Source organism: Zonotrichia albicollis, chromosome Z, assembly GCF_047830755.1.
Source record: "Zonotrichia albicollis isolate bZonAlb1 chromosome Z, bZonAlb1.hap1, whole genome shotgun sequence".
Lineage (NCBI taxonomy): Eukaryota > Metazoa > Chordata > Aves > Passeriformes > Passerellidae > Zonotrichia > Zonotrichia albicollis.
In genome coordinates, this window is record NC_133860.1 from 32,624,521 (window position 1) to 32,647,913 (window position 23,393).

At 41.5% G+C, this 23,393-nt stretch overlaps 3 protein-coding genes and 1 long non-coding RNA gene across 8 annotated transcripts in view; 2 read left to right on the forward strand and 2 right to left on the reverse strand.

Annotated features, from left to right (window-relative positions):
• Positions 1-1,684, forward strand: part of ITGA2 (integrin subunit alpha 2) — a 67,271-nt gene extending 65,587 nt beyond the window's left edge. For all 4 annotated transcript variants that reach the window (XM_026795629.2, XM_014269593.3, XM_014269592.3 and 1 more), the window contains one exon: positions 543-1,684. In XM_026795629.2, coding sequence (XP_026651430.1) covers positions 543-632 — 90 coding nt within the window. In that variant the 3' untranslated portion in view covers positions 633-1,684. The remainder of the gene's footprint in view (positions 1-542) is intronic.
• On the reverse strand, positions 1,287-15,861 carry LOC102070545 (molybdopterin synthase catalytic subunit). Its single transcript, XM_074533493.1, has 6 exons — positions 15,798-15,861; positions 15,623-15,698; positions 14,566-14,701; positions 13,554-13,707; positions 12,032-12,155; positions 1,287-10,922 (listed from the first exon to the last, which is right to left on the reverse strand). Exons 3-6 carry the CDS (start codon positions 14,684-14,686, stop codon positions 10,854-10,856), a joined length of 468 nt encoding a protein of 155 aa, XP_074389594.1. The 5' UTR covers positions 14,687-14,701; positions 15,623-15,698; positions 15,798-15,861; the 3' UTR covers positions 1,287-10,853.
• Positions 15,806-19,510, reverse strand: LOC141725183 (molybdopterin synthase sulfur carrier subunit-like). Its single transcript, XM_005490669.4, has 3 exons — positions 19,365-19,510; positions 18,921-19,042; positions 15,806-15,944 (listed from the first exon to the last, which is right to left on the reverse strand). The coding sequence occupies exons 1-3, from the start codon at positions 19,374-19,376 to the stop codon at positions 15,818-15,820; spliced, it is 261 nt and encodes an 86-aa protein (XP_005490726.1). The 5' UTR covers positions 19,377-19,510; the 3' UTR covers positions 15,806-15,817.
• The window catches only part of LOC141727229 (uncharacterized), a 50,187-nt gene continuing 45,832 nt past the window's right edge, over positions 19,039-23,393 (forward strand). For both annotated transcript variants that reach the window (XR_012578283.1, XR_012578284.1), the window contains exon 1: positions 19,039-19,218. This is a non-coding gene — a long non-coding RNA (uncharacterized LOC141727229). The remainder of the gene's footprint in view (positions 19,219-23,393) is intronic.

Genomic DNA, 23,393 nt, shown 5'->3' on the forward strand with positions numbered 1-23,393 from the left:
ATCATTCAAAACAGGGGCTGTGACATTTACTTTTTTTCCTTTCAACACTGTCTGCCTCCTTCCATAATATCCTATCTGGGCTCTGAACACCCATGATATTCCCAGTGGACAAGGGTGGGGATTATGAACAGGGTGAGAGAGGACATATTTTGGACAAAAGAACAGACAAAAGAAAGGGAAAGAAAGGGCAGGGGCAAAAAGTAAATTACAAAGGTTACATAGAAAAAGGGGAAAGTTTTTCTGTGTGCCAGGGCATTGGTGTTTGAAGCGCTTCTTGGCACACCAAGGCATCATGGAAATGTCCATATCTCAGCAGGGAGAAAACTGGCTAATCAGCACTGCTGCTCTAGCATTCAGTTGCACCAGGTAGGAGTTTAGGGCCCACCTCCTTTCATTTTAGAGGCAGGAATTGTCTACAAATCAAACTCTATAGTGTATGCGTGCACACAGGTGCATTTTTACCATCACAGTATTTAGTTTTGCTGAGCAATGAATTATCAATGACTGACTGCAATGTGGTGTTATTTTAATACTTCTCACAGCTTGGCTTCTTCAAGAGACAGTACGAGAAAATGACACAGGATATAGAAGATGTCGATGAAATTGCAGAACTTACAAAGGACAAAGACTGAAGATGAGTTACATGGATAAAGAGGAGATCTGAGCCACCAATAGTAGTTGTGATCAGTCAGTCCTTCAGCTGGAGTGCCTTAAAGCTTAGTAACATTTAAACATTTTTAATGAAAGTGTCTTTATAGATGAAATATTTTATAGATTCTACTCTATTATAAGAGTAACTGCAGGACAGTTTGGTTTTTTCAAAAATGATTTATAATGCCTTTTCTTGTAAATTTTTGCCTTTCAAACAAACTTAACCCTTAGAACTGGCAGGTCCGGAGTATACAGTAACATACTGTTCCAGCAGCCCTTCTCTTGATCCACTGCAGAGTGAAACAGAAGAATTTATTTCAGATTATTGTGGAACAGCATCACTTGGTAATTCAGTTGACAAGTACCACATGTGTTAAACAACATTTTCTATTAAGCTGATGATGAATGTGTGGTGAATACTGCTTCCAGACTGGGAGAAGAAAAGTCATTTTTTCATTGACTGGCTCCATCCTTATTGTTTTAGAAAAACAATTTCCACCAGCAAACCTTTGCTTTAACTGATCTATATGTGTGTCATGGTTTGAGCCTGGCACAGAGCCAGTGCCCCCATGAAAATGCCTCACCCTGGTGTCTGCTGTGAGATGTGACCAGGAATAAGCAAAACAGGCTCCAACTTAAACATAAATAACACTTTATTACCTAAAACTACAGGAAAAAAAGAAAATAGGAAAGACTATAAGGAAAAGGAAAAAATTGAAAACCTTACAAAAACCACTTTTCCTCCTCCCCACTCCCTGACTTTCCCAATCCAATACATTCTCTCAAAAATACCAACTGCCCAGCCCGGCACGACACTTTAGTATACTCAAACTGCAGTTCATGAAGAGGAACGGAGTCCTTCTTGTTCCATAGGCTTCTGGAAACACACTGAAATCCCGGATGCTTCCTTGTCACTGCGGCACCGCCCGGAAAAGTCCATTTGCCGCTTGTGACATGTTCCTTCCATGCTCAGTGCTCTCACCACCGAGACATGGCCAGAGCTGCTTTTAGGGTGGTCTTTCAAGGATGCCTTGTCTCACTCCAAAAAGGCACAGTCTCTGCTTTTGGGACAACTGTCCCCCCCATATATTTCCAACCCCCTGGGGCCGGGGGGTCCTCACAAATGAACCCTCCTGGTTTTGAGGCACTGCCTCCCCCTAAATGCAGTCTGTGTCACAGGAACAACTGAGTCCATGGCTACAAGAGAAAGTCCAGCCAACAGGCCACTCCAAATCATCTCTCCCCATCCAATCATCTCCACAATCTCCGAGCCAAGTCATCTCATCTCTCGTCTCCCTTCTTATTCAGCTTCGAGGAGGATTAGCATTTTTGTAAGGCCCCAATCATGCAAGAAAGGGTTAAAAGTTTTCAGTCTCTGTCTGTCGGTCCCGGAACGGCTCCCACGCATGCTGCCCACACGCTGCCGCTGCGGCCGGGCAGTCTTCCTCCCCCTTCTCGCTGGCTGCTCTCCTGGGGGGGAGAGGGGGGGGGGGGCTGGCTGCCCGATGTCTCTTGGGGCTCCCCCACCCTTCCATCCTCGAAGCCCCCTCAACACCATCTCTGTCCAGGCCTTACCGCATGGCTGGCCCCTCCCCCGCCCAGCAGCAACAGGCTGGGCGGGGGAGAGAGATCTGAACTCCTCGCCGCGGTATCCAAAAGAGGAAATGCCAGGGCAGTGCCCTGCTTTTAACCCCTGTGTATTCTCGGAGGTGTGTCCAAAACCCACTGGCCACACCGGACGCCAGTCTCAAACCCAAAACCTTCATTGGTTTGACCACAGCTTCCCAGAATTCCCAACTTCTTCCTGGTCAAACCATGACAATGTGTATAGAACTGTGTATGAAGATGTCTGTCTGGATGCTACAGGACAACTGGTTGGGCAAAGTCTTCCAAAAGTTCACCATATTTCTTGCACTAAGGTCACAACTAAATTACTGAAGGATATTGTTTTGGGGAAGTATTGTCTAATAGTATGTATAACTGTCTTCTGCATACTTTCTTCCTGAGAAGAAAATATGAATTTCATAATCACTTACAGCATGTTCTCTGCAATGTTATTACTCATTTTCATCTTGAGAAGCACGACTACTGTTATGCTGGCCTTTATACTCTCGGTCCCTCTGATACCAGTTTGGTCTTTGACATAAATAGAAAAGACAGTCAAGATCTTGTCTTTAATTCTGTACTGAAAGATTTTGCGAGACTAAGAGCATAGAGTGAACTAAAGGGGATAGCTGACTGAGGACTTATGCACGTTACAAAAGGGGATAGTGAAGATCTAAGCTCTGTAAAATGTTTACTGCACTTACTTCTTTAGCATCTCAGTGCCCTCCAGGAGACCAAAGTTCAGTACAACCTCCTTACCTACCACATTTTTTTTGGTCCTACCTGTTCATGTCTTGATGAAGTTAACTTATGTTTTATACAGTGAAGTACTGTAGTGCTCTGGAATGAGCTCTGAGCACAACACTTGAGTGACTTTGTGTTGGTTACACACCTCAAGTTTATCACATGCTGTTACGCTGCCTGGTTATAATGAAAGCTCAGTCTTATACAAGGCCCATGCTGTAAGACTGGTAACAGTCAGGGGAATTGGCCTTTTGCTTGCCTTTCTCTCTCATGCCTGTCAGTTAAACTTAAAATTGATTATGAGAGAAGATGTGTGTGTTTTTTGTATGCATGCTGCCATGCAAGTGAGATTGTCTCCAACTTGAGGTGATTTACTTGAAGAGTAAAACATGCAAATGTGCCTGATTGAGAACACGAAGTCATGGTTTCTTCCCCCCAAAGCTGGCTTGTAATTATGCTTAGGCACTTTTCCATTATTTTTTGAGGGACTAGGCTTAAGCACGTTTGAAAGTTTTACTCAGTCTTTTTTAATAGCTAATCAGTCAAAAGCCAACCATCTCTTTGGCAAATAACAGCTTCATTTGCAGCAACAGCTGGATTATGCTCAGTGTAGTTTTATATGTTTTGAATTTATTTTGTATCTATGAAATGTTATGTTTTGGGACATTTTGTTGCGGTTTTTCTAACATTCTGAAAAACAATTCAGATTCTTATATCAATTATCAAACAAGAGATTATTGCCATCAGCTGAGTCTGTGACCAAAACAAATATTTAAAAAGTGGGAAAAAAATATCAATTGCATAAATCTAAAGAATAAGCTCCTGACTTGTAATTATAAACTTTGAGAGCAAATGCTCTGAGAGTAGAAAGAAAAAATTTGTCTGCCTCAATTCTTATATAAACTTGTGCAGAAAAAAATAACCCCTACAGCCATGTATGTGGGAAGTTCCTACATAATCAGGGTCATGCACTCCAGAGCAGAGAGGGAATTTCACAATACACCAGATGGTAGAATTTTCAATTTCTGGTGCTGCCTACCAGGCAATTCAGGCCTTGACCCAGATTTCCTTCTTCTGCATTCAGTGGGAAGTACAGGTCAATATCCAATATGCATCTTCTTTGGGGATTTAACAGTTTATCAATCAGGTAGCAATGATTCAATTCACTAGCCTTCACTGGGTTATAGTTTGACATGGACAATATAATTCTCCTTCCCAGCCTGGACACAATACTGCTTTTCCAAAATAAAAGGGAGACATAGCAATGGGTAAGGTTTTTGTATTCTAACCTAACCACTCCAAGTTACTAGTTTATTTTTCTTTTACAATTAATACTTAAATGGATATTCAGTTTTTGTAATGGGTAAGTCTATTGCACTTTTAAGTTGGCACAACCGTAAATAATACTGGAAATATTATGTATATTTTGTATTTTGTGCAAGGGTTTGGTTTGTTTTTTCCTTTTAAGTTTACTTTTTTAAAGCAGCATGTTTTAAATACCCTGAAATTTTCAGCTTCAGCATGTACTTCTGTTTGTGCTTGCAGCAAAAAAAGTCAGTAATACCTTCAGCAAACTCAAGTTATATCTGATTCTGGTCTTGAAATCTAGCTGCTGATTTCCTGAAGTACTAGAATCAAGTCCAAAATCTGAGTAGGTTTCATGTGAGCCTATGTATAAAATTGGAATATACGAGAGTGTTTATAATAAAGTTGACTTCTAAAAGCTAGCATGTAAGCTCTGTGGGAGCAGGGACTGTATCACTGTGGTGGCCTGTCTGAGGGCCTAACAGCATTACTGCAATAAAACCCAAGACTACTGCTGAACACAGACTCATTTATTTTTACACAGCACCCTAAAGAGAACCAATGCTACTGGAAAAGCCCTGCATAAAATGGGGCCAAATATGGCTTTGTCCCAGTAGCACACAGTGAGAACCTGAGGGGATGACTCTGCTAGGTAGACAAAGACACTGCACCTGAAGTCTTGCAGATCACAGTCCAGAGTGAAACATAACCAGTAAGTTGTACTGTACTGTAACCCAGCTCACCTAAGCGCAAAATATTTGTAAAGCTCTAGCTGAGTAGATGGTGTTAAAACATTACCATGGCCAGGCCTTCCTATAAACATGGGCTTATTATCACTGCTATCTAAAATCACATCCCATTCTGCTAGTCTCTGCACTTTATCTATTTACAGAATTGGTCAGCAGTAGCTTTTCACAACTCTGGCTCTGGCTATACCCCACCATATGTTGGAAAAGCTGAGTTCAACTTTTCAACAGGAACAATGTGGCAAAAGAAGAGAGGGAGGAACTTGGCTATGAATAGAAAGATGACAGGAAGACAATATTGTCAAAAAGTACCACCTGAAAACTACACATTTTTACATAGCTTTAAATTTCCACTTTCAATTACTCCATACTTTTACCAGTGGTACATAAACACTTAGGTTTCAGGCTACCAATTTTGACACTTCCATCACAGAATATCAGATGAACCAAATCTTAAGGCACAAAGTTCCGTCTTTCAGCAAGTCTTAATTGTTTGCAGAATTACGAGCTAGATTCCTTATATACTGACTTATGTATGTGCTGGTTTTGACTGGGGCAGAGGTGCAGTAGCTAGTATGGGGCTGTGTTTTGAATTTCTGCTGGAAACTGTTGATAACTCAGGGATGTTTTATCTGTCAGTAAGCAGTGCTCACAGGTTCAAGGCCTTTGCTGCTCTTCACCCCACCTCACCAGTGAGGAGGCTGGGGGTGCACAGGAAAGTGGGAAAAGGACAGAGATGTGACAACTGCCCACAACTGACCACAGGCAGTCGGAGTGTTTGGTGTTTGTCTTCCCACGCCACTGTCACATGCAATGGAACTCTGCTTTTCTGAGTTTGACTCAACCTGCCTGCCAGTGGGAAGTGGTGAATGCATTCTTTTGTTTTGCTTTGCTTGCATGAGCAGTTTTTACTTTCCCTATTAAACTTCCATCTCAACCCATGAGACTTCACACTTTTACTCTTCCTATTCTCTTCCCCCATTCCACTAGTGGCAGTGTGAGTGAATGACTGGGTGGGGCTGAGTTGCTGACTGGGGTTAAAGCCCATCCAAAACGGAACTACAACAAAAGATTGCAAATTAAAGACTAAAAGAATTAAGGTATGAAAATGCATCTCAAAATCTATAGCTAATTACCTCAATTTTTTATTGCCTGTGAAAGTAAATGAAGTGTACATTTTCATAGCTTTAAAAAAGTTGAGTCCTACATTTTAAGTGAACCTTTTTGTTCTCAGTTAATCAGTCAATTATTTGTATGCAATCACAGGTTTTAGTATGCTAGCAGTTTTTAAAATGTACTTGCCTCTTAAAATAGTCAAAATGGAACTTTTATAGAAAGAACTGCTACAAAGATAGATCAGGGTGCTAATTATGGTAAGTTGTTACAATCAAACTTTATGGTGTGTTTGTTTTTCAAAAAACTGGCCTAAGGTGCTCAAAGAAACTGGTAATTTATAGTCATCAGTCTATTCTGAACTCTTTTCAATCACCTCTACAGGACAGTTAATTGTATTTAATGGCATTTAATGCTCAAGGCTATTTTTCACAGCATTTTAAAAGGGAAAGGGCAGCACTGTCTGCTTTAACATCTAATTTGTTAATGATTAGATTTACCAGTTCTTCCTTTTAATGCTTCTGAAGCAACAAATGAATGTGCTACTCTATAAAACTACAACTTAGTTGGAACAGCTGTGCATAAAGTGAGCAGAGCGAAAGGCCAAACATCTAGTTCAAAGTTGAGCATCTAAAGGCTTCATTCCTGAGAGCCGCAGTGCCACTTTCATGAGCAACAGCCAAAGTGAGGGCCTGTATTTGCCAGCTTGGGCAGCACCTGAGCTCAGCCATCTCTCGGCTGCCATCTCCTGGGAAGGCCCCTTATAAAAAACCCCTTCCTCCCCCGCCCCACTATTCCATGACAATCCATCAGCTGCTGTTTTCATCGTATGCATCAGGCTGAGCTTCTCTTGAGAACAAAGCACAATGCTCAAAATCAGGAAAGGAAATGCTTAAAATCAATCAGTGCTGGTACATGGATGTTCAGCCAGACAAAGGGCTGGATCAGTGTATTCAAAATTTGCCAGCCAAGACTAAAGCATCTTTTCAGAAGGACAAATTATCGCTCTGAAGACATGCACTTCCACAGACAGCCTTCATCTGGCAGATATCTACAGGAATCACATGGTGACCCTCTGGGTCTGTAGCATTTGTGTCTGGGAGCATTGCTCTATGCACCAGAGCCACCAACTCAACACAGCTGGTCTCATGGAGAGGTGGGATTAGCCTTCACTCTGGACAAGGAAGAGAAGCAGCTGGACTCATCCCAGAAAGCTGGGTCTTCCTTGTAGACAGATCTGCAGCTGTCTATCATCCCACTCAATGGACCTCACCATAACACAGAGCAGCCCTCATCCAGCACTGCAGTTCTGCATGTGTGGACAGCAAGAATTGCAACATCTTTTCTTAACACACATTGAGACACTGCTGGGATTCATCCCTTGGCCTGGCAATTTGTAAATGCTTCTGGGACACTTCAGACACAGCTTAAGCATTTATCTTAGAATACAGTAATCTGCCCTCTTATGATAATACTGCCCTAGCAGAGAGGGTAGCCCTACAGAGGGAGGCAGAACACTGAGTTCAGAGCATGAACTTAAATTTCAGTGAGATACATTTTACCTCTAATTAACACACCATCCCTCCCAGAAACATTTCCATTTCGCTTTTACATGCCAGCTGAAGAACCCAAAGTTACACAAGACTGATATATCATTGTTCCAGAACAAAGCAGTACTTGCCTCATGCACAGCTAGGGACAAAAAAATGACATTTCATTGTCTTTACCATGGCAGCATACACACATTGTAACACTCAGCTGTGACTCAGTACAACATCTCTTCCATTCATTGTTCCTGGTCACTGTGGGGAAGTACACAATTATTCTCTCTTCTGCACCCTCCTTCCCAGCTGCATTGCTGATGGGGAAGGTGCACTTAAGGTCACCCTGGAAAAATCTTCCAGGAGACTGCAGTGCTAGAAAGGCACTAAAGAGACACTACTGCAACTCAGGAATTGCCCCTGATCATGGGGTCCCAAATAGAATTTAACAATGGTAACTAAGATATACTATTGATTTTCTGTATCAGAGCACACTAGTATGGAACCACTGCATAAGTTTTACTTAATTCATAAAATATCCACTGAAAAACAAGCTAACATTTATTTTTGTGAAATTAATACACTAATTAGTTGCATAGTAACAGCAAACATAAACATGGAAAAATTAACATCAAGTACAAAAAAGTTCATGTATTTCTTTCTCTTCTGAAGTGAAAAATAGTTCTTTCACAAGGCAAGTGATTGTGCTCAGTATTCTGTACAATTCCCAGGAAAAATGACATTCAAACAGCAGAGGGCTTCTCTCCAACCCCCAAAAAAACCGAAAACTCAGTCTTGTACTTGACCACCTCTGCCTAGATAATAGGGCTCACATGGTTTGTAGAGTGTGTTATCTGTAAACATGCAAAGAGCAGCTGCTGTCCTGCAGATGAAGGCCTGACTTCCACTGAGGAAAGTACATCAATAATTTAATAAGCACAGTTTAACAATGTTTCCGACTGAAGCTGTATGTTTCTTTACAATTTGCTTAATTCAGATACAGTAACTAAGTATTAAAAGTGATTAAAATCCCCGGGGGGGGAAAAACTATCATGACCTACTTTCCCCATTTTACTTTGTGCAGCTAGAAGTTTTTAGTAGATTTTTGCAGACACAATAAAATACAATATACAGCTGAAGTTTCACTAGTATGTGATGTAATGATTACAGAATCAAAGACTGGTTTGTGTTGGAAGGGACCTTACAGATCATCAAGCTGCAACCATCCTGATATAGGCTGGGACACCTTCCACTAGACCAGGTTACTCAGAACCCTGTCCAGCCTGACCTTGAACCTTCCCAAGAATGGGGCATCCGCAGCTTATCTGGGCAACCTGTGCCAGTGCCTCACCACCCTCAGAGTAAAGAGTTTATTCCTATTATCTGATCCAAGCCTACCCTCAGTTCAGCTCAAAGCTGAACTTGTGAAAATTCCCCCTCCAAACTTATTGTAAGCCCTGTTTAGGTACTGAAAGGTGATGTAAGGTTTCTCTGGAGCTTTCTGCAAGCTGAAAAACCCCAGCTCTCAGCCTGTCTTCATAGGAGTGGTGTTCTAGTCCTCTGATAAACTTAATGGTCCTCCTCTGGACTCATTCCAACAAAACTTGCACTGGGGGCTCCAGAACCAGATGCAGTGTTCCAGTAGGGTCCCTTAAGGGCACAGCAGAGGAGCAGAATCAAACCCTTTGACCTGCTGGCTCTGCTGCTTTTGGTGCAGCCCAGGACAGAGCCAGATATCTTGGCTGCAAGTGCACATTGCCAGCTCATACTGAGCTTTTTGTTCACACATACCCTCAAGTGTTTCTCCCCAGTGCTAGTCTTGATCCATTCTCCCTCCAGCTTGTACTTGTGATTGGGATTGCCCTGACTCAGGAGTACGACCTTGCACCTGAATTATAAATAACTATATATGATATAGGAACATATATATGAGCAACTGAGCAAATAATTTTGCATTACCTTATTTTCCTTCACTTGTATCTACCTTGTCTGCACTGATAATGACAACTAGATAACACTGCCTCCCAGCATTAGCAGAAGTGCCATACACAATAGGACTTTGAACTCTTAGCATCTAAATACTACCATGGCACAGTAGAATAACAAATAAAATGACCTTGCTCAGACACATAACCCAATATTTCCAGAGAAACCCAGGCATATTATGTCAGTTCATTTAACTAGTTTTCGAAACAGTAACAAGAGAAAAACTGTAATAAGATTAAATCTGAAATGTGAATATAAATACATATATGAATTGCAGTAAGTTCAAAAAACTCCCTTTTCTTTGAAAAACTATTCCATTTGATGACTTTTAATCCCCACACATATTAAGTCAAATTACTGAACATAATTACACTATAGTTGTGTATTTGTAGTAATAGCTGGCTTGGGTTTTTCCTCTTGTAGCACCACACAACTACACAACCAAAAAGTCACTTCAAAATTTTGTCTACACATCATTAAGTAGTTACAGATTGGCATTTTATTGCTAATGCAATTCTTTTTGCTGGTAGAGTACTAGCTTTAACTTTGTATCAATCCCTATCCATATTGTTTAATTCAATGGATTCATAGTATCAGCTGCACAGTAAAAATGTGTGAGACAGAGCTACTGGAAAATAAGCACTACTAAAAATTTAATAACTCTGGGGTATAGTTAGTATTTTCTCCTCTGTCTGCACTAAAATAGTTTATCTACTTCAAGTAGCTTTCATGTTAGAAGAATGTCAAAATAGCATAAAGTTTGCAAACTTTGTCTGCAGTCATATAAAATTAAACCTCTCTGAACTTTAAGATTGAAAAAAATGCAATTGTCCTGTGGTGACCTGTCATGCAGACAGAGAACACAGACTACCAAGGTAAAAGAATTAGAACAGTATTTATCACAGAGTAGTCTAAACCTTGCCACAAAGAATTTTAGGGAAGATTCTTTTAAAAACTGACTCCATGTTAAAAATGCACACAAAGGCAATTCCAAAGGACAGTAAAACCCCTAATTTATCCTCATTCATTTCACTCAGTCCAAACTAAATTATTGAAATTGAAACATCTGTTAGAACCATTTAGAAACAGAGAATCGCTGTAAAAACTCAAAGGTAAATATGCTCATTAGGAAGAGTAACACTTTATTTTCAAAGAAGTACAATTATTTTTCTGAATTTGCCCAAAAGCATTCCTTGTTTTCTTTCCAAGAATATTCATCCTCATAAATCTCCTGTAATATAAACAAAGAATGGGAAATGTTGTGAGTCTGCTACATACAGCTACAAGCCAGGCCAAACTGAATAGCCATCCCACTATCATTTACTGATCACATCAGGTCTGCACAGCACTTGGCTGGCAAGCAGAAGAGAGGGCAGCACCCTTAGAACATATGGACTTGGCTGAACCCCAGGCTGATCCCCACTGAATTTAAAAGGGCCCACCTAAGCTGAAGTCAATTCAACAAAGAGATTTAGAAGAAATTATATAATAGCTGTAGAGTACACAGCATTCATGCTGCTATATTAACCTACTGTACCGTTGTTTTAAGACAAAAATTTAGATGTAACAAAATGTCAATATTAAAACAAAAATTACATTAATACACTAAATACATTACTAATAGATCTTAAGGACAGACTGGATTACCAGCAGCAGTCCAGTCCTAAGCATCAAATTCTGAGTCCCTGCTTATTTATTCTGAGAGAACTTCCATCTCCTGAGGAGGTATCAAAAAAGTGAAGTAATGTGTGGAATATCACTGTTAACCACATACCAAGTTCTGCCAGGGAGAGGAGGCAGAGATAATGCTCATTACTCGCATGCAACACTGAATTTATACAATGAGGCACTTTCTAGACCTGGGCTGGTTTCTCCACACACTGTTGTGCGCCTATAAAGCTTTGGGACTTCTGCTCATTGTGTGCTGTTGCTTAGTGCTTTGTGCTTTCTCATGGCCACAGCAATGAGGGGCAAACAGACAGGCAAGAAATGCTCCTGTTACTTCCAAACTGCAATGCTGTCCAAAGCAAAGCTGACTCAAATTCTTCCATAAGCCTGTGCAGAACTGAGTTTTGCTACTCAAAAGAGGACAGCTCAGGCGTCCTTCGCTTTCACTCTAAGACGGTTTCAAAATAAAGAGGAGCTAGATGGTACAGGTCCAGGAGAACCTTCCACATGCTCTACCTGCCACAAATGGGCCTGGCTGCAGTAGAGGAAACTCACTGGTGCCAGACACTGACAACTCACCAGGAGCAGCTGCTACAGCCTGGAACGCTGCTAAGGCAGCCCAGATGTCTAAGACTAGCACAGGCCTAAATTTGATTTTGTCCCTAAACATACCTTTTTCCATATAGGAACAGATGCTTTTAAGGTATTGATGCAGTACATCACTGCTTCAAGGGATTCTGCTCTGTGCGGAGAGGAGACTGCAATAATTACACTTGCTTCAGTTATTGGAACCACACTAGGGAGAGAAGAGGAACAACAGCAGCTTTAGCTAACACTTAACATCAAGAGCACCCAAAAGTTGTAGCCATGTCACGTCAGTATTCTGGCCACATGCTCTCCTGACTCATTCATACTGAGCAAGTGTCAAACCACATCCAAAAGATTATACACTTTTTAAAAGAAAGAAAACCATAACCAAAATCAGTACCAGATGTTAAAATTCCACACTCTAGAATAAATAAACCCACCAGACAGAGGCTTTTTTCTTCTATTCTTTCTTTTTTTTTAAATTAAGCCTATGGAATTAAGAGGGGGAAATTGCTAACTTGTAACAATGCATAGGAAACTCATTGGAAGCTGGCTTAATAATGAACAATAACAAATTAGAACAGCCAGTTCTTACCTAAAAACCTAAGAAATCATCTCAGTTTGCATAAGAATTTGTGAAAGAAGAAATTAACTGCCTCACACTATGCAGATTTTGTAATGAAACCAAATTTTTGATGAATTCTGATTTTAGATTCTCAAGTTTCCTACTTGGTATGCTGTGTTAAACTTAAGAGAAGCACAAGGTTCTGTGTTTCTCCTTGCAGTTGTAGCACTCTCAAAATCTGCCCCCCAATCTTCCCTCTACAGTCAGACTCCTTCAGCCCAGTCTGTAGGAAGAAATGTCAGCCTAAATGCTTTGACCTGCCCTCGTGACAGCCACCCCCTCTGCTGACTATAGAGGAAATCTAGGGAAACCACCCCTCAGGCCTTTTATCTTAGTTACCTTTTACAATCACATCCCAAATTCCTTCAGGATTTCTGAAAATCCTGCTAGTTTTAGCAAGAAATCTTCTCTGAACTGATAGGGCCTAAGAGTATGTCAGACACTAGTATTACACGTTTTGAATCAAAAGGAAAATGCTTATCGAAGACTCAAGGAACAACAGGAGGCTCTCTCACAAGCATGGCTGGCAATTACCATGCCCCACAGCCTATGCTTCCAGACTTTTTGTAGCATAAATAGACTAAAATCTGACAATAAGAACATTCTGCAGCCCCTCAACAGGAGAGAGAAGAGAAAAAGAAAATGCTGCCAACTTCACACCTTTAAAAAATAAAGAACAAAATAAACTAACAACCTCCCCTTCCCTGGAGTGAAATATCTCCCCACTTTCAAAATATCACATCAGCACGAAAGATCCTTCCAGGCTAAGTGTGGACTCCAGTAAACCCTACCAATAAACACATTTTTGAAAACAAAATTTTTGAAACTTAGCTCCAGAGCAAGAGCTTGATCTGGCAGCCAGCTTTGCTGCACTATGGTTTCTAAACACTCTTGCGGGTTCTGCAACTATGTAAGCACAGCCATGCAGCAGACAAGAACTGATATTCCAGTTGCAGAAGAATGGGGTCTGGTCATACGTACCCAAGTCTGTGGTGCACTGCAATATGTTTGACTGAAGGCCATTTCTTTCTAACATCTCTGCAGATTTTCCTTATTTCAGTCTCTGCCATTGAAGTATATGCTTCATATTCTAAGTGAATCACTTTTTTTCCTTCAAAATTATTTCTTGTAGTACCTAAACAAAAATGATTTATCAGCTAAAAGCAGTGGGCAAATGAATACATATTGTATCTTTATAATACACATTATATACTACATTAATACAAAGTAAAAGCCCAGGATCTCTTGCTATGGTCAAGGTCAACACTGTGCAAATATAAACAACTTCCCTAATCATGGGTGCATAATGAGATTATTTGAACAAGATAAATCTTTACTATAAAAGGGAGAATTTAGTTTACATATTACACAGATCTGCAGCCCACAATACCCAAGGCTGGGACATCTTCTGCGGTAACTGGTAAGGTTATGTAAGGTTATTATGGCATTTGCCCATATAATTTTTAAATTCCCAGTATTTAGGAGCCTAGTAGCACTAAGGTTTAAACACAAAGCAGTTTCATATGTGTGGCACATACATTAAGCACTATACAGAGCTATCAGCCTGACCTTCACCAGCTCACTGGTAGGATAGTACTTCACTTTCAACTGAGACCTGAGTTACAGAACCCCACACACAGGTGTGGACATGCGGTTGTCACAGCCACAGTACTCCATTTCCTACCCTGAACAAGTTGTATCCCAAGGGACAGGGGAACAACTCCCAGGCAGTTTTCTGCTCCAGAGCTACTGTTCTGTTCAGTCCTATGATAGCCATATCAGCCAGAAAGCTCCACACCACTTTAGCCCATGGCAGCTGTTTAAGAGCTGCCATGGTCTTGCTCTACTAATTCAGACTGTTTTCTAAACATAATGGACTCAGACCCAGAACTGATTTATTTGAGAACTACTAGTCGGGGATGTGGACAACCTAAGTTACATTTATTAGACTAGTAACATAACTAGTGACTTAGCTCACAGATATTAAACTCACCAATGAACAGAGACACTGCCCCACAGTATGGTGAAACAACCAGCTCTGACACTTCATCTACAGAGAGCTTTTCAGACTTGAGCTTGATAAAATCTTTTGGCACATCTTCGTTTTCTTCCATATCACAATAGAAAAACTGCAACCAAACAGACTCTGTTGTTGTTCCTGAAGATACTAGCATCAGCCAACTGCTTTTTATCCAGTGCTCATGCCCCAATTTATGCACAACACAAGACACTATCTGTTTGCCCAAGAGACTAGTCTACATGTGAAATTCACTTCTCAGCAGCCTCACTGAGAGAATATTAACTGCAAATAACAAGCAATTACTTGGTTTAATTGCATACATATTTCTTTCTGATAGGAAAGTCTAGTACAGTGGGATAAAACTATAATTAGTCCAAGGCCCTGGTTCAACAGTACATTCAACCAGCACACACCACTGTGTAGTGCTGGTAAATCTGTGGTGATATTGTCAGTCCCTCCTATTTATCTCATCAAATCAAACGGTTTAAAACGAAGATTTCTGATAAACATGGATTAGAGTTCTAATCCTAAAGTTGACTATGCTCTCCAGGACATTCAGGTCCTCATACTATGAGTCTGTTACAGCCACACAGAAGACACTTCTAATTTATCTGAGTAGAAGCCAGTCATTTGATCACCTAGGAATGAGAAGTAATTTGATCAGCAGCAATGGAACAAGCTGCAGTGAATAGATGGACTGGCACTTCAAAGTGGGCAAAGAAATGAAGCTATTCTAAGGATACCTTTTTAACAGCCACAAACTAACAAAACTTCTAAGCAGCAGTCAATTATTTTTACTTTATTACCTTTTCTGTTTAAAAGCGGCAGGAAATTTTTCATTATTATCTTGTTTAAGCAAGCTAAGTTTCCACTGGTAGGAAGAAACAACCAGGAAAGAGTAACAAGACCTAAAACCCAGATTCAAAGCAATGCCTGACCTCTCTGGCAAATGTCTTCCATTTACTGCATACAAGTTAATCATTTACTGGTACATTGGCTTATAGTTTCTGCTCAGCACCACTGTACTCACCAGACGGAAACACAAGTTGGGTTTTCTCAAAAGAGTACTGGGGTGGAGGGAGAGAACTGCAATCACATCTTCAGACCTAAACAAGAAAAGGTTCCTGTAACATCACACAGAATTCATGAGGTATTTTAGCACAAGATTACACTCCACAGAAAAGTAGGCAGTAAGTGATACCTACCTAACAGAACCTGGGCAGGTTCAGCCTCCACTAATTGGTGGGATGATGGCAACCTCGTCTCCAGGCTGCAGGACCAGGAGCTGATCTCCAAGAAGCACGTACTCCTGCCGAACAGCAAACACCACTTGATCCCGGATGAGAGCAAGCCTGAGGGGGATTGGAAAGAGCACAAATAGGTTTCCAGACAATGTCTGCATCTAACCATGAGATTTCATTAAACAGCAAACTGGTGCCCAGTATTGGGCAGCTGAGGTAAAAACCACTGAGACTTACACAACTTCACTTCCAAGACACTGTCAAAAATACAATAAACACACACCTCCTAATCTTGGATTTTCTTGTAATGGCTTAAAAGAAATTAGATCAGTATAATTTTCAGAAATCAGGAACTGGATTTGTCATAGGCCTATGTTAGAACAAAACCAATCCATACCAGACCTACTTCAGAAGCTTACAATAAAAAAGTTGGTAACTCAAGAGGCAGCAACTATCCAATTTGGGATTAGAAGGAAATACTGTCTTGATGCAGTCTGGCAGGACTGGAGCAATTTTCTTATGCATCAAGAAGCATTGTGGTATGTGTTCATAAGATCTCATGAAAATTCAGTAGTCAGAGAGTTGCTCTTGTGCGTGCTCAGATTTTGTGAGACTTTGGGTCTTTTGTACTTACAGGTCTGAAACCTCCTATTGATAAGGAATGGCCACAGAACTAAGAGAGCAAATGTGATGTGTCTTCTGGCAGATCTTCTACAAATTTTTTATCTGAGATATTGCTGTGAGAATCCATAGCTCTGGATATTATGAGGCAGGGAATCATTTCTATGACTAAGTACAATTACATAGCAAGCATGAGGGCCATAGTAGTAAGACAGGAGAAAAAAGAATTGCATTTTACTTCAGATGTTTTGCGGAGAAAAGAAGAGAACTTTACAACTTTGTCAAAGTTGTAAAGTTGGTATGTTTATTACAGCGCTGGACGCATTGGAAATTGCTCTTTTCAAAAAAGGCATGCTTACTTTTGAGAACTTCAGGTCTCTCTTTATCTCTTTCTCAAATACATATGCATACAGTTTCATAATAGGTTCATACATATTCATTTCTATGGGTTTTGTTTGACTTTTACTACTAGTTCTTTTTTATCAGAAAAAAAATTTGAGGTCAGGTTGACTTGCCTTTACAGCAGGCTCTGACTCCTATTGCATACAAAAGCTTTTGTCTCTTTCTGTTTATTTCTGTCTTTCACTGAAGTAACTTCACTGAGCTTAGGCTTTGCAGTCTGGCTAAATAACTATGGTTTCTAACTACAGATTTAACTTAAAAATGTACATTTCACTTAAATTAAAATGGATTTCTATCTTGGAAAATTTTCACTTTGCTTCACAGATGACACAGGCATGATAACAGTTCTTCTTTGAGACCACAAAATCTGGCAAACCAGCTCAGCTGTATTGCGTAGAAACAAGTAAGCAGACCAAAAGAGTACAAGTAAAAATCATCTTGTTTCCTACCAGCTAGATAGACAAAAGTAGTCAAGGCACAGACTGAGCAAAACACAGTAGCACTGATTCAGAGAACAGACTGAAGGGAGGGACTGTATGAAAGCAAAGCAAGCCACTAAAGAACTGTGCACTGCCATGAAACTGAAGCGCCTATTAGAAGGGCAGGCTCTAATTAAAGTCCCTTGCAAGCTAATTAGTTGTGGAAAATGTGTCAAACAGAAAAGCACAATCAAGTACGCTCAAACTGTAATTTGAATATCCATTAGCAATGTGAATAGAAGTCTGTGGTCAATGCCCTACAATTACATTGAGTTTTTCCAGAAAATTCAACTGCCCCAAGTCATCATTCATAAAAGGACAAAGTTGACAAATTACAGCAAAATGACCAACGGTGCTGCTGCTGCTTCTGACATAGACAAAAAGGCTGCAAAGTAAAATATATGCATTCCCTACTGCCTCTAGCACCCAAGCACACTTTATTTCAATTCTCTGTGAGGAAAAGGTCCCTGGTCCAGTGGTTTGTGAAGAGTTTCTCACTTGGAAACAGATACCAATGTTAAACAGTTCATTTTTTTTCACAGTGTTTGAGAGCATTTTACTAAAGAAAGACTTGGACATCTAAGTCCAAAGTTATGGTAAGTCCAGAGCACTAAGCACTAAATCCTGAGGACCACAACCTCTTTTATAATTTACTCTTTTTTTTACCCCCTTCTATCTCTCCAAAATGGTGTCCCACCTTTGTCCATCAGACTCATTCTTGACAGGACTGAGCACCTTCCCTCAGCTTTAAACACAGGGGACATTTCTATTAACACTCCCAAGAGCACCAATGCTGCTGAAACCCTTACAGCATACACAGTACTTTCTCAGGACCAGACTCCTTATGAAATGCAAACAGCAGTGTTTCAGAGCATTGAAGTGGCTGACCATAATTGCTGTGTCAGGCTGAGTGGCTGGAAGCCTCTGGGGGCTTCAGTTCCCTTCCTGACCTGCCTTGCAGAGTGTGCCATAGGCCCAGACCAATGGCTCACAGCACAGTTAATCACAGAATCGATTAAGTTTGAAAAGCACTCTGTGACCATGGCACAAAGTCCAATCTTCCCTTAAAAAACTTCAAGGACAGTGACTCCACCATGTCCCTGGGTAGTTCATTCCAATATCTTTGCATCCTTTCAATGAAGAATTTCTTCCTGATGTCTAACCTAAGCAATTGGAAATACCTACATATTATAATTTATTTCTTATTTATTGTCCTGGCTCTGCATGATCTCTCCTTGCAACATCTCACTCTCTCCACAGCCCAATAACATGGTAGTTTTCAGGTTACCATATCACAGCCCTCCCGGACAATGGACCATGTGTACTCTCAGGCCCCGATTTGGGTACATCTCCTGCACCTGGGCCTTCCTTGTGTATACAAAAAGCTACAACACTTCCAGCTGTACAAAACATTTAGTGTTTAGGGTTACCAAAAGAAGGTAACACCATTGGTTTTGTGCTGTTGAAGTACTGCTATGTGTTCCAGTCCAATGCTAAATACCGAATTTGCATTACAAAAAAAAAATTTTACAAATCCACGTTTCTTTGTGCCTCAAGTGTACCTCAAGGGTAACTTGCTGCATACCTGGGGTGGACCTTGACGATCTCCTCCCAGAGCTGGAGAGAGGTGATCTCCCGTGGCACCGAGAGGGTCTCGCAGCGCAGCCCCGCCAGCTCCGCGCTCCTGGCGAAATACAGCACCGAGACCTGCCCGGGGAACAGACAGCGCTCAGGGCCGCGGGGCCTACCCAGAACACCGCTCCCAAAATACCAGCACACGACCGGAACCAGAGCGCCGAGATCTCGATGCCGATCGGTTCAGCCGCGTCTCTCCTACCCCGGCTGTCAGGACAGGGTGGGGAAGGAGGAGAGGGCGGCGGGCGGTGAGTGACCGCGGATCCGCGTCCGCTGCCCAGGCCGCTCCCGCTGCCCATCGGGGCCAGGGGCAGCGGGAGCCCTGCCGCCCTGCCAGGCACCGGCCGAGCCTCCGGCCGGACCGGCCCCAGGGTCGCCGGCTGGTGGCACCTACCTGGCAGCGCATGGAGCCGCCGTCCCGGGGCGAGCTGCCCTCCGCCGCGAGCCCACGGCGGCGCCTGCGCCGGGGCGAGAGGCGCCGGGCCCGGACCGCCCCCTGCGGCCTGGCCGGGAGCGCCGCAGGCCCGCTCCCCCTGTTGGGCCGGGCACCGCAGGTTCCTTCACCTCTCGGGTGGTGGCGAAGGCGGGAGATGCCGGGGCTTTGCCCAAAAACTGAGAGTACAGTGTTGAGGGCGGCACTTTACAAGCCGGATTTTCAAGGGGACTCGCAGCCCCGCGCGCACCGGGATTGCAAATGTTCGCAAACACGACCCGTCCGCAGCCTGACGTGTTAAACATGTACTAAATGCGCAGAACAGGTAGAGTTGGCGTGTAAAAGCCACGGATCCGTTTCAGTGCTGACACAAGATTTCAGGGTTAGGGCCTGTTTCACCTCTGCCTGCAGTAACTGAGCAGGGTGGGAGAGCGCTGGCTCTCACCGGGGAGGGGAGAGTGACACGGGGTGTGTAGAAAGTGCTGCCGAGAGACCCACAGCAGTTGTTCCACACGGCATAACTGTGTGCCAAAAGTTGTCCTTGTGGGTGGCCAGGGTTATTTCTGTAGTGTTTGTCTGGTGACACTCGTAACCTCACAGCAGTAATGGAGGAGCTCCTCCAGGCAGACAAACCAGGGGTAAGTCCACAGCCATTAGCAGTGTGGAGAAAATCTCTGGCAACGCCCAGGATCCACAATGAGACAGAGAAGTCCTGCAATAACAAACTCTGCTGAAAACTAGGGAGATCCCACTGGGGCATAACCATCTAGGATCTCTCCAGTTTTTAGCAGACACAGCCTCCATTTATTCTAAGCACACTCCTGCTTTTTTGTAGGGTGAGGTACTAGGAAGATACAACCTTTAAGAGATCCGCATACTCTACATAGCTCCCCTCCAGCATGTACCCCCACACCCATTCTTCCAGAACCTGATTGGTTCTTTCACGTTATCTAGTTGTTTGTAAAGGCATGGACACCCATTTCTCCTACCATCAGTGCCATAGAGTTTATGGGCAGTAATTGTGATTTGCGCTGGTGGTCATTAAATTGTTAAGGCTGGAAAGGACCTCTAAGATCATTGAGTCCAGTTGTTACCCCAGCACCACTGTGTTCACCACTAGTCCATATCCCTGACTGCCATATCCACAGGTTTTTTTAACCCTTCTGGGGCCTGTGATTCTACCACTTTCCTAAGCAGCCTGTTCCAATGCCTGACCACCCTTTCAGTGAATTGCTCTTCATATGAAAACTAAATCTCCCCTGGTGCAACTTGAGGCCATCTGCTCTTGTTCTGTTGCTTGTTACTTGGGAGAATAGACTGAGCCCACCTGGCCACAGCTTCCTTCCAGGCAGCTGTAGAGAGTGATAAGGTCCCCCCTGAGCCTCCTTTTCTCCAGGACAAACACCCCCAGCTCCCTCAGCTGCTCCTCACAGCACTTGTACTCCAGACTCATCACCAGCTCTGTTGCCCTTCTCTGGACAAGAACATCAGTCCTTCCTGGATGCAACACTGTTAGTAAAAAAAGGCAAAAAAACCAAAAAAAAACCAAACAAAACCCCCCCAACCTAACAAACAAAAACCCCCAAGAAACCACCACCACAAAAAAAAAAAAAAAAAAAAAAAACAAACTAAGAAACTCAAAGAACTAAAAAGATGGCTGAGAAATGAAGCAGACTTTTCTGCGTAGTAATTCTTGCCTCTGAGTTACAAAAACAATGAAAGTCAAAGTGATTACGTTTTCCAAAAAGTGTGTGATAGAAATACAATCATTTTTGCAGAGCAATTGTGTTGCACCAGTTATTCAGTACATTGTGTCTTAATCCTCTGCTGCGAGGAACAAATAAGTTACTTTTTAAAACTGTGTTCTTTTGTGAATGATTAACTAGTGTTACAAATTGAACTCTCCTAAACACAGCATGCGTCAAGTGAACAAAATAATTGCTTTCTTTTTTTCTCTGGGCTGAGTAATTTTGGATCTATACATCTTAGATGGAATAGATCACTTTGACATGGTGTGTGTGACCCAGCCAGTAGCCAGCAAGTGGCTGGCACATTTTTTCCAAGCAAGAGGTGTACCATAGTAGGTGTTCTTAGAGTGAAGTGGAGGAGTACTGGCCTCAGCTGGAGAAAATTAGCCTCTCAGCCCAGAAAACAGTGAGCTTTGAAGAATTTATCTGTACCTTTAGGGTTAAGACAACTTTGGATAAGGAGAGATGGGTTACTGACAGTGAATTTCTGGATTTTTTTTCTTTGATGTTGAAGAAATAACTCACCTAAACCAATTCTTGAGTATTTTTCAAAGGATGGATCAGTCTTCAGCTCTGCATTGTAATGATTTAGTTAAAGGCAGATTATGTGCCTAGGAAGCAGAGGAATAGTGTATGATTTGTGACTCTTATGGTCCCTTATCTATGTTCTTGAACAGCTAAGAAGCAGTTAAAAGTTCTTAATCAAAACCAGGAATTAAGATGAGTTGTAGTATTAGTGGCTAAAACAAATTTCTCCCTAAATACCTCTTTATTCTGGAAGTCTTTTCTTCCAGGAACATCAGCCTCAGCAAGAGGTGGGACAACTACACTGCTTGGTTTGCAAGAATGAATTTTATCCAGATTGATCTTGTTTGATTGTTTGGTTCTTTGGCTTGTTTGGTGTTTTGGGGGGGAGAGTATAGATACGTACCTAAAATTAAATAAGAGATAATTTTGTAGCTCTGGAGGAGATATGCTAGCTCTGTAAAGACCAGGATTCAAAACTATCCATCATTATATAGACTAGGTCTATATCATATTCCCTTAAAATATTTCCTGTTCTGTGTCCTTTTTTCAGGCACCATTTTCTTCTTGGACCTTTTGGGTTGGAATATGGGTATCTGCAATTTATAATATCTTGTTCTGTTACTTCTTGAGTCTATTATTTTCAATTAAATCTTGTCCTAAGTAAAGGGGCCTTTGCTGCAGCAGAAAGGTGTGTATGTATTCTCTCATGCCAATATGTACATTAGCCAGAATGTAGTGTATGTACATTTTCAGAATTTATTTCTTTCAGATGTCTTCAATTTCAAAAAAGTTATGTTATGATGTCCTCCAAAACAGGTGTTTCTTATTCCACTTCATAACCTTTCTTTGTTTCAATAATTGTTGTTTAATACTGAAAATTCAAATTTTCCTGTATATGTGGGATATCCTTACACTTCCCAAATAGCAGCCAAAGAAATTTAGTTCTAAGGAATATTCTAGATAGGGATGTTTTACCTACTAATTTCTTTTTTACTTACCATCAGGAAACTTTGAACTTCTAGATGTAGCTAGGATACACCCAGACACTCTGCTTACAGTCTAAAGCACTAATTCTGCATGTGATGTTGAATAGAGAGAGCCACAACAAAGTCAGCAATACTTAAATAAGTGAACCACTCTGTCTGCTAGTCCTAAGTTAATTTTGTAACAACTTAGTACAAGAATTGGTATAAAATATGACTGGATGCACTGGGAAAACCAAAGAGGATTGAACTGGAGACATGCTGTTAATCTTTAATTCTTTTCACCAATGATTTACCTAATGTTGCTGCAGAAAAAAAAAAAAAAGTCTCTCTAGGACTGCACAAGACTGTGATTCTCTAATTTCTAGCAGATTTTCTGTTTCCTTTTGTTTTCATTTTAAACATTTTCTCAGGACTGTTTGGTATAAATCATGAGTTGCTGCTCTGAAGTTCAGATTTATACTTGGGAAATCTTCAGAGAATATTTTTTACTCCAGTTTTGTTGTTGCGAAGAATTTAGGCCATGTTGATGTCAGACCTGAGTGCTTTTTTTTTTTTGAGATGCTGATGCATAAGACATTATTTAGAAGAACAAAGAAAATTCCTTTACTTCAAGCGTCCTGAAATAACTAGGGAAAAGAAAAATTATCGCTCATGACATGGAATAACCCTTCATTACCTCACACACCCTTCATATTCCTTGGACAACCAGCCAAATCTGAAGTCATTTT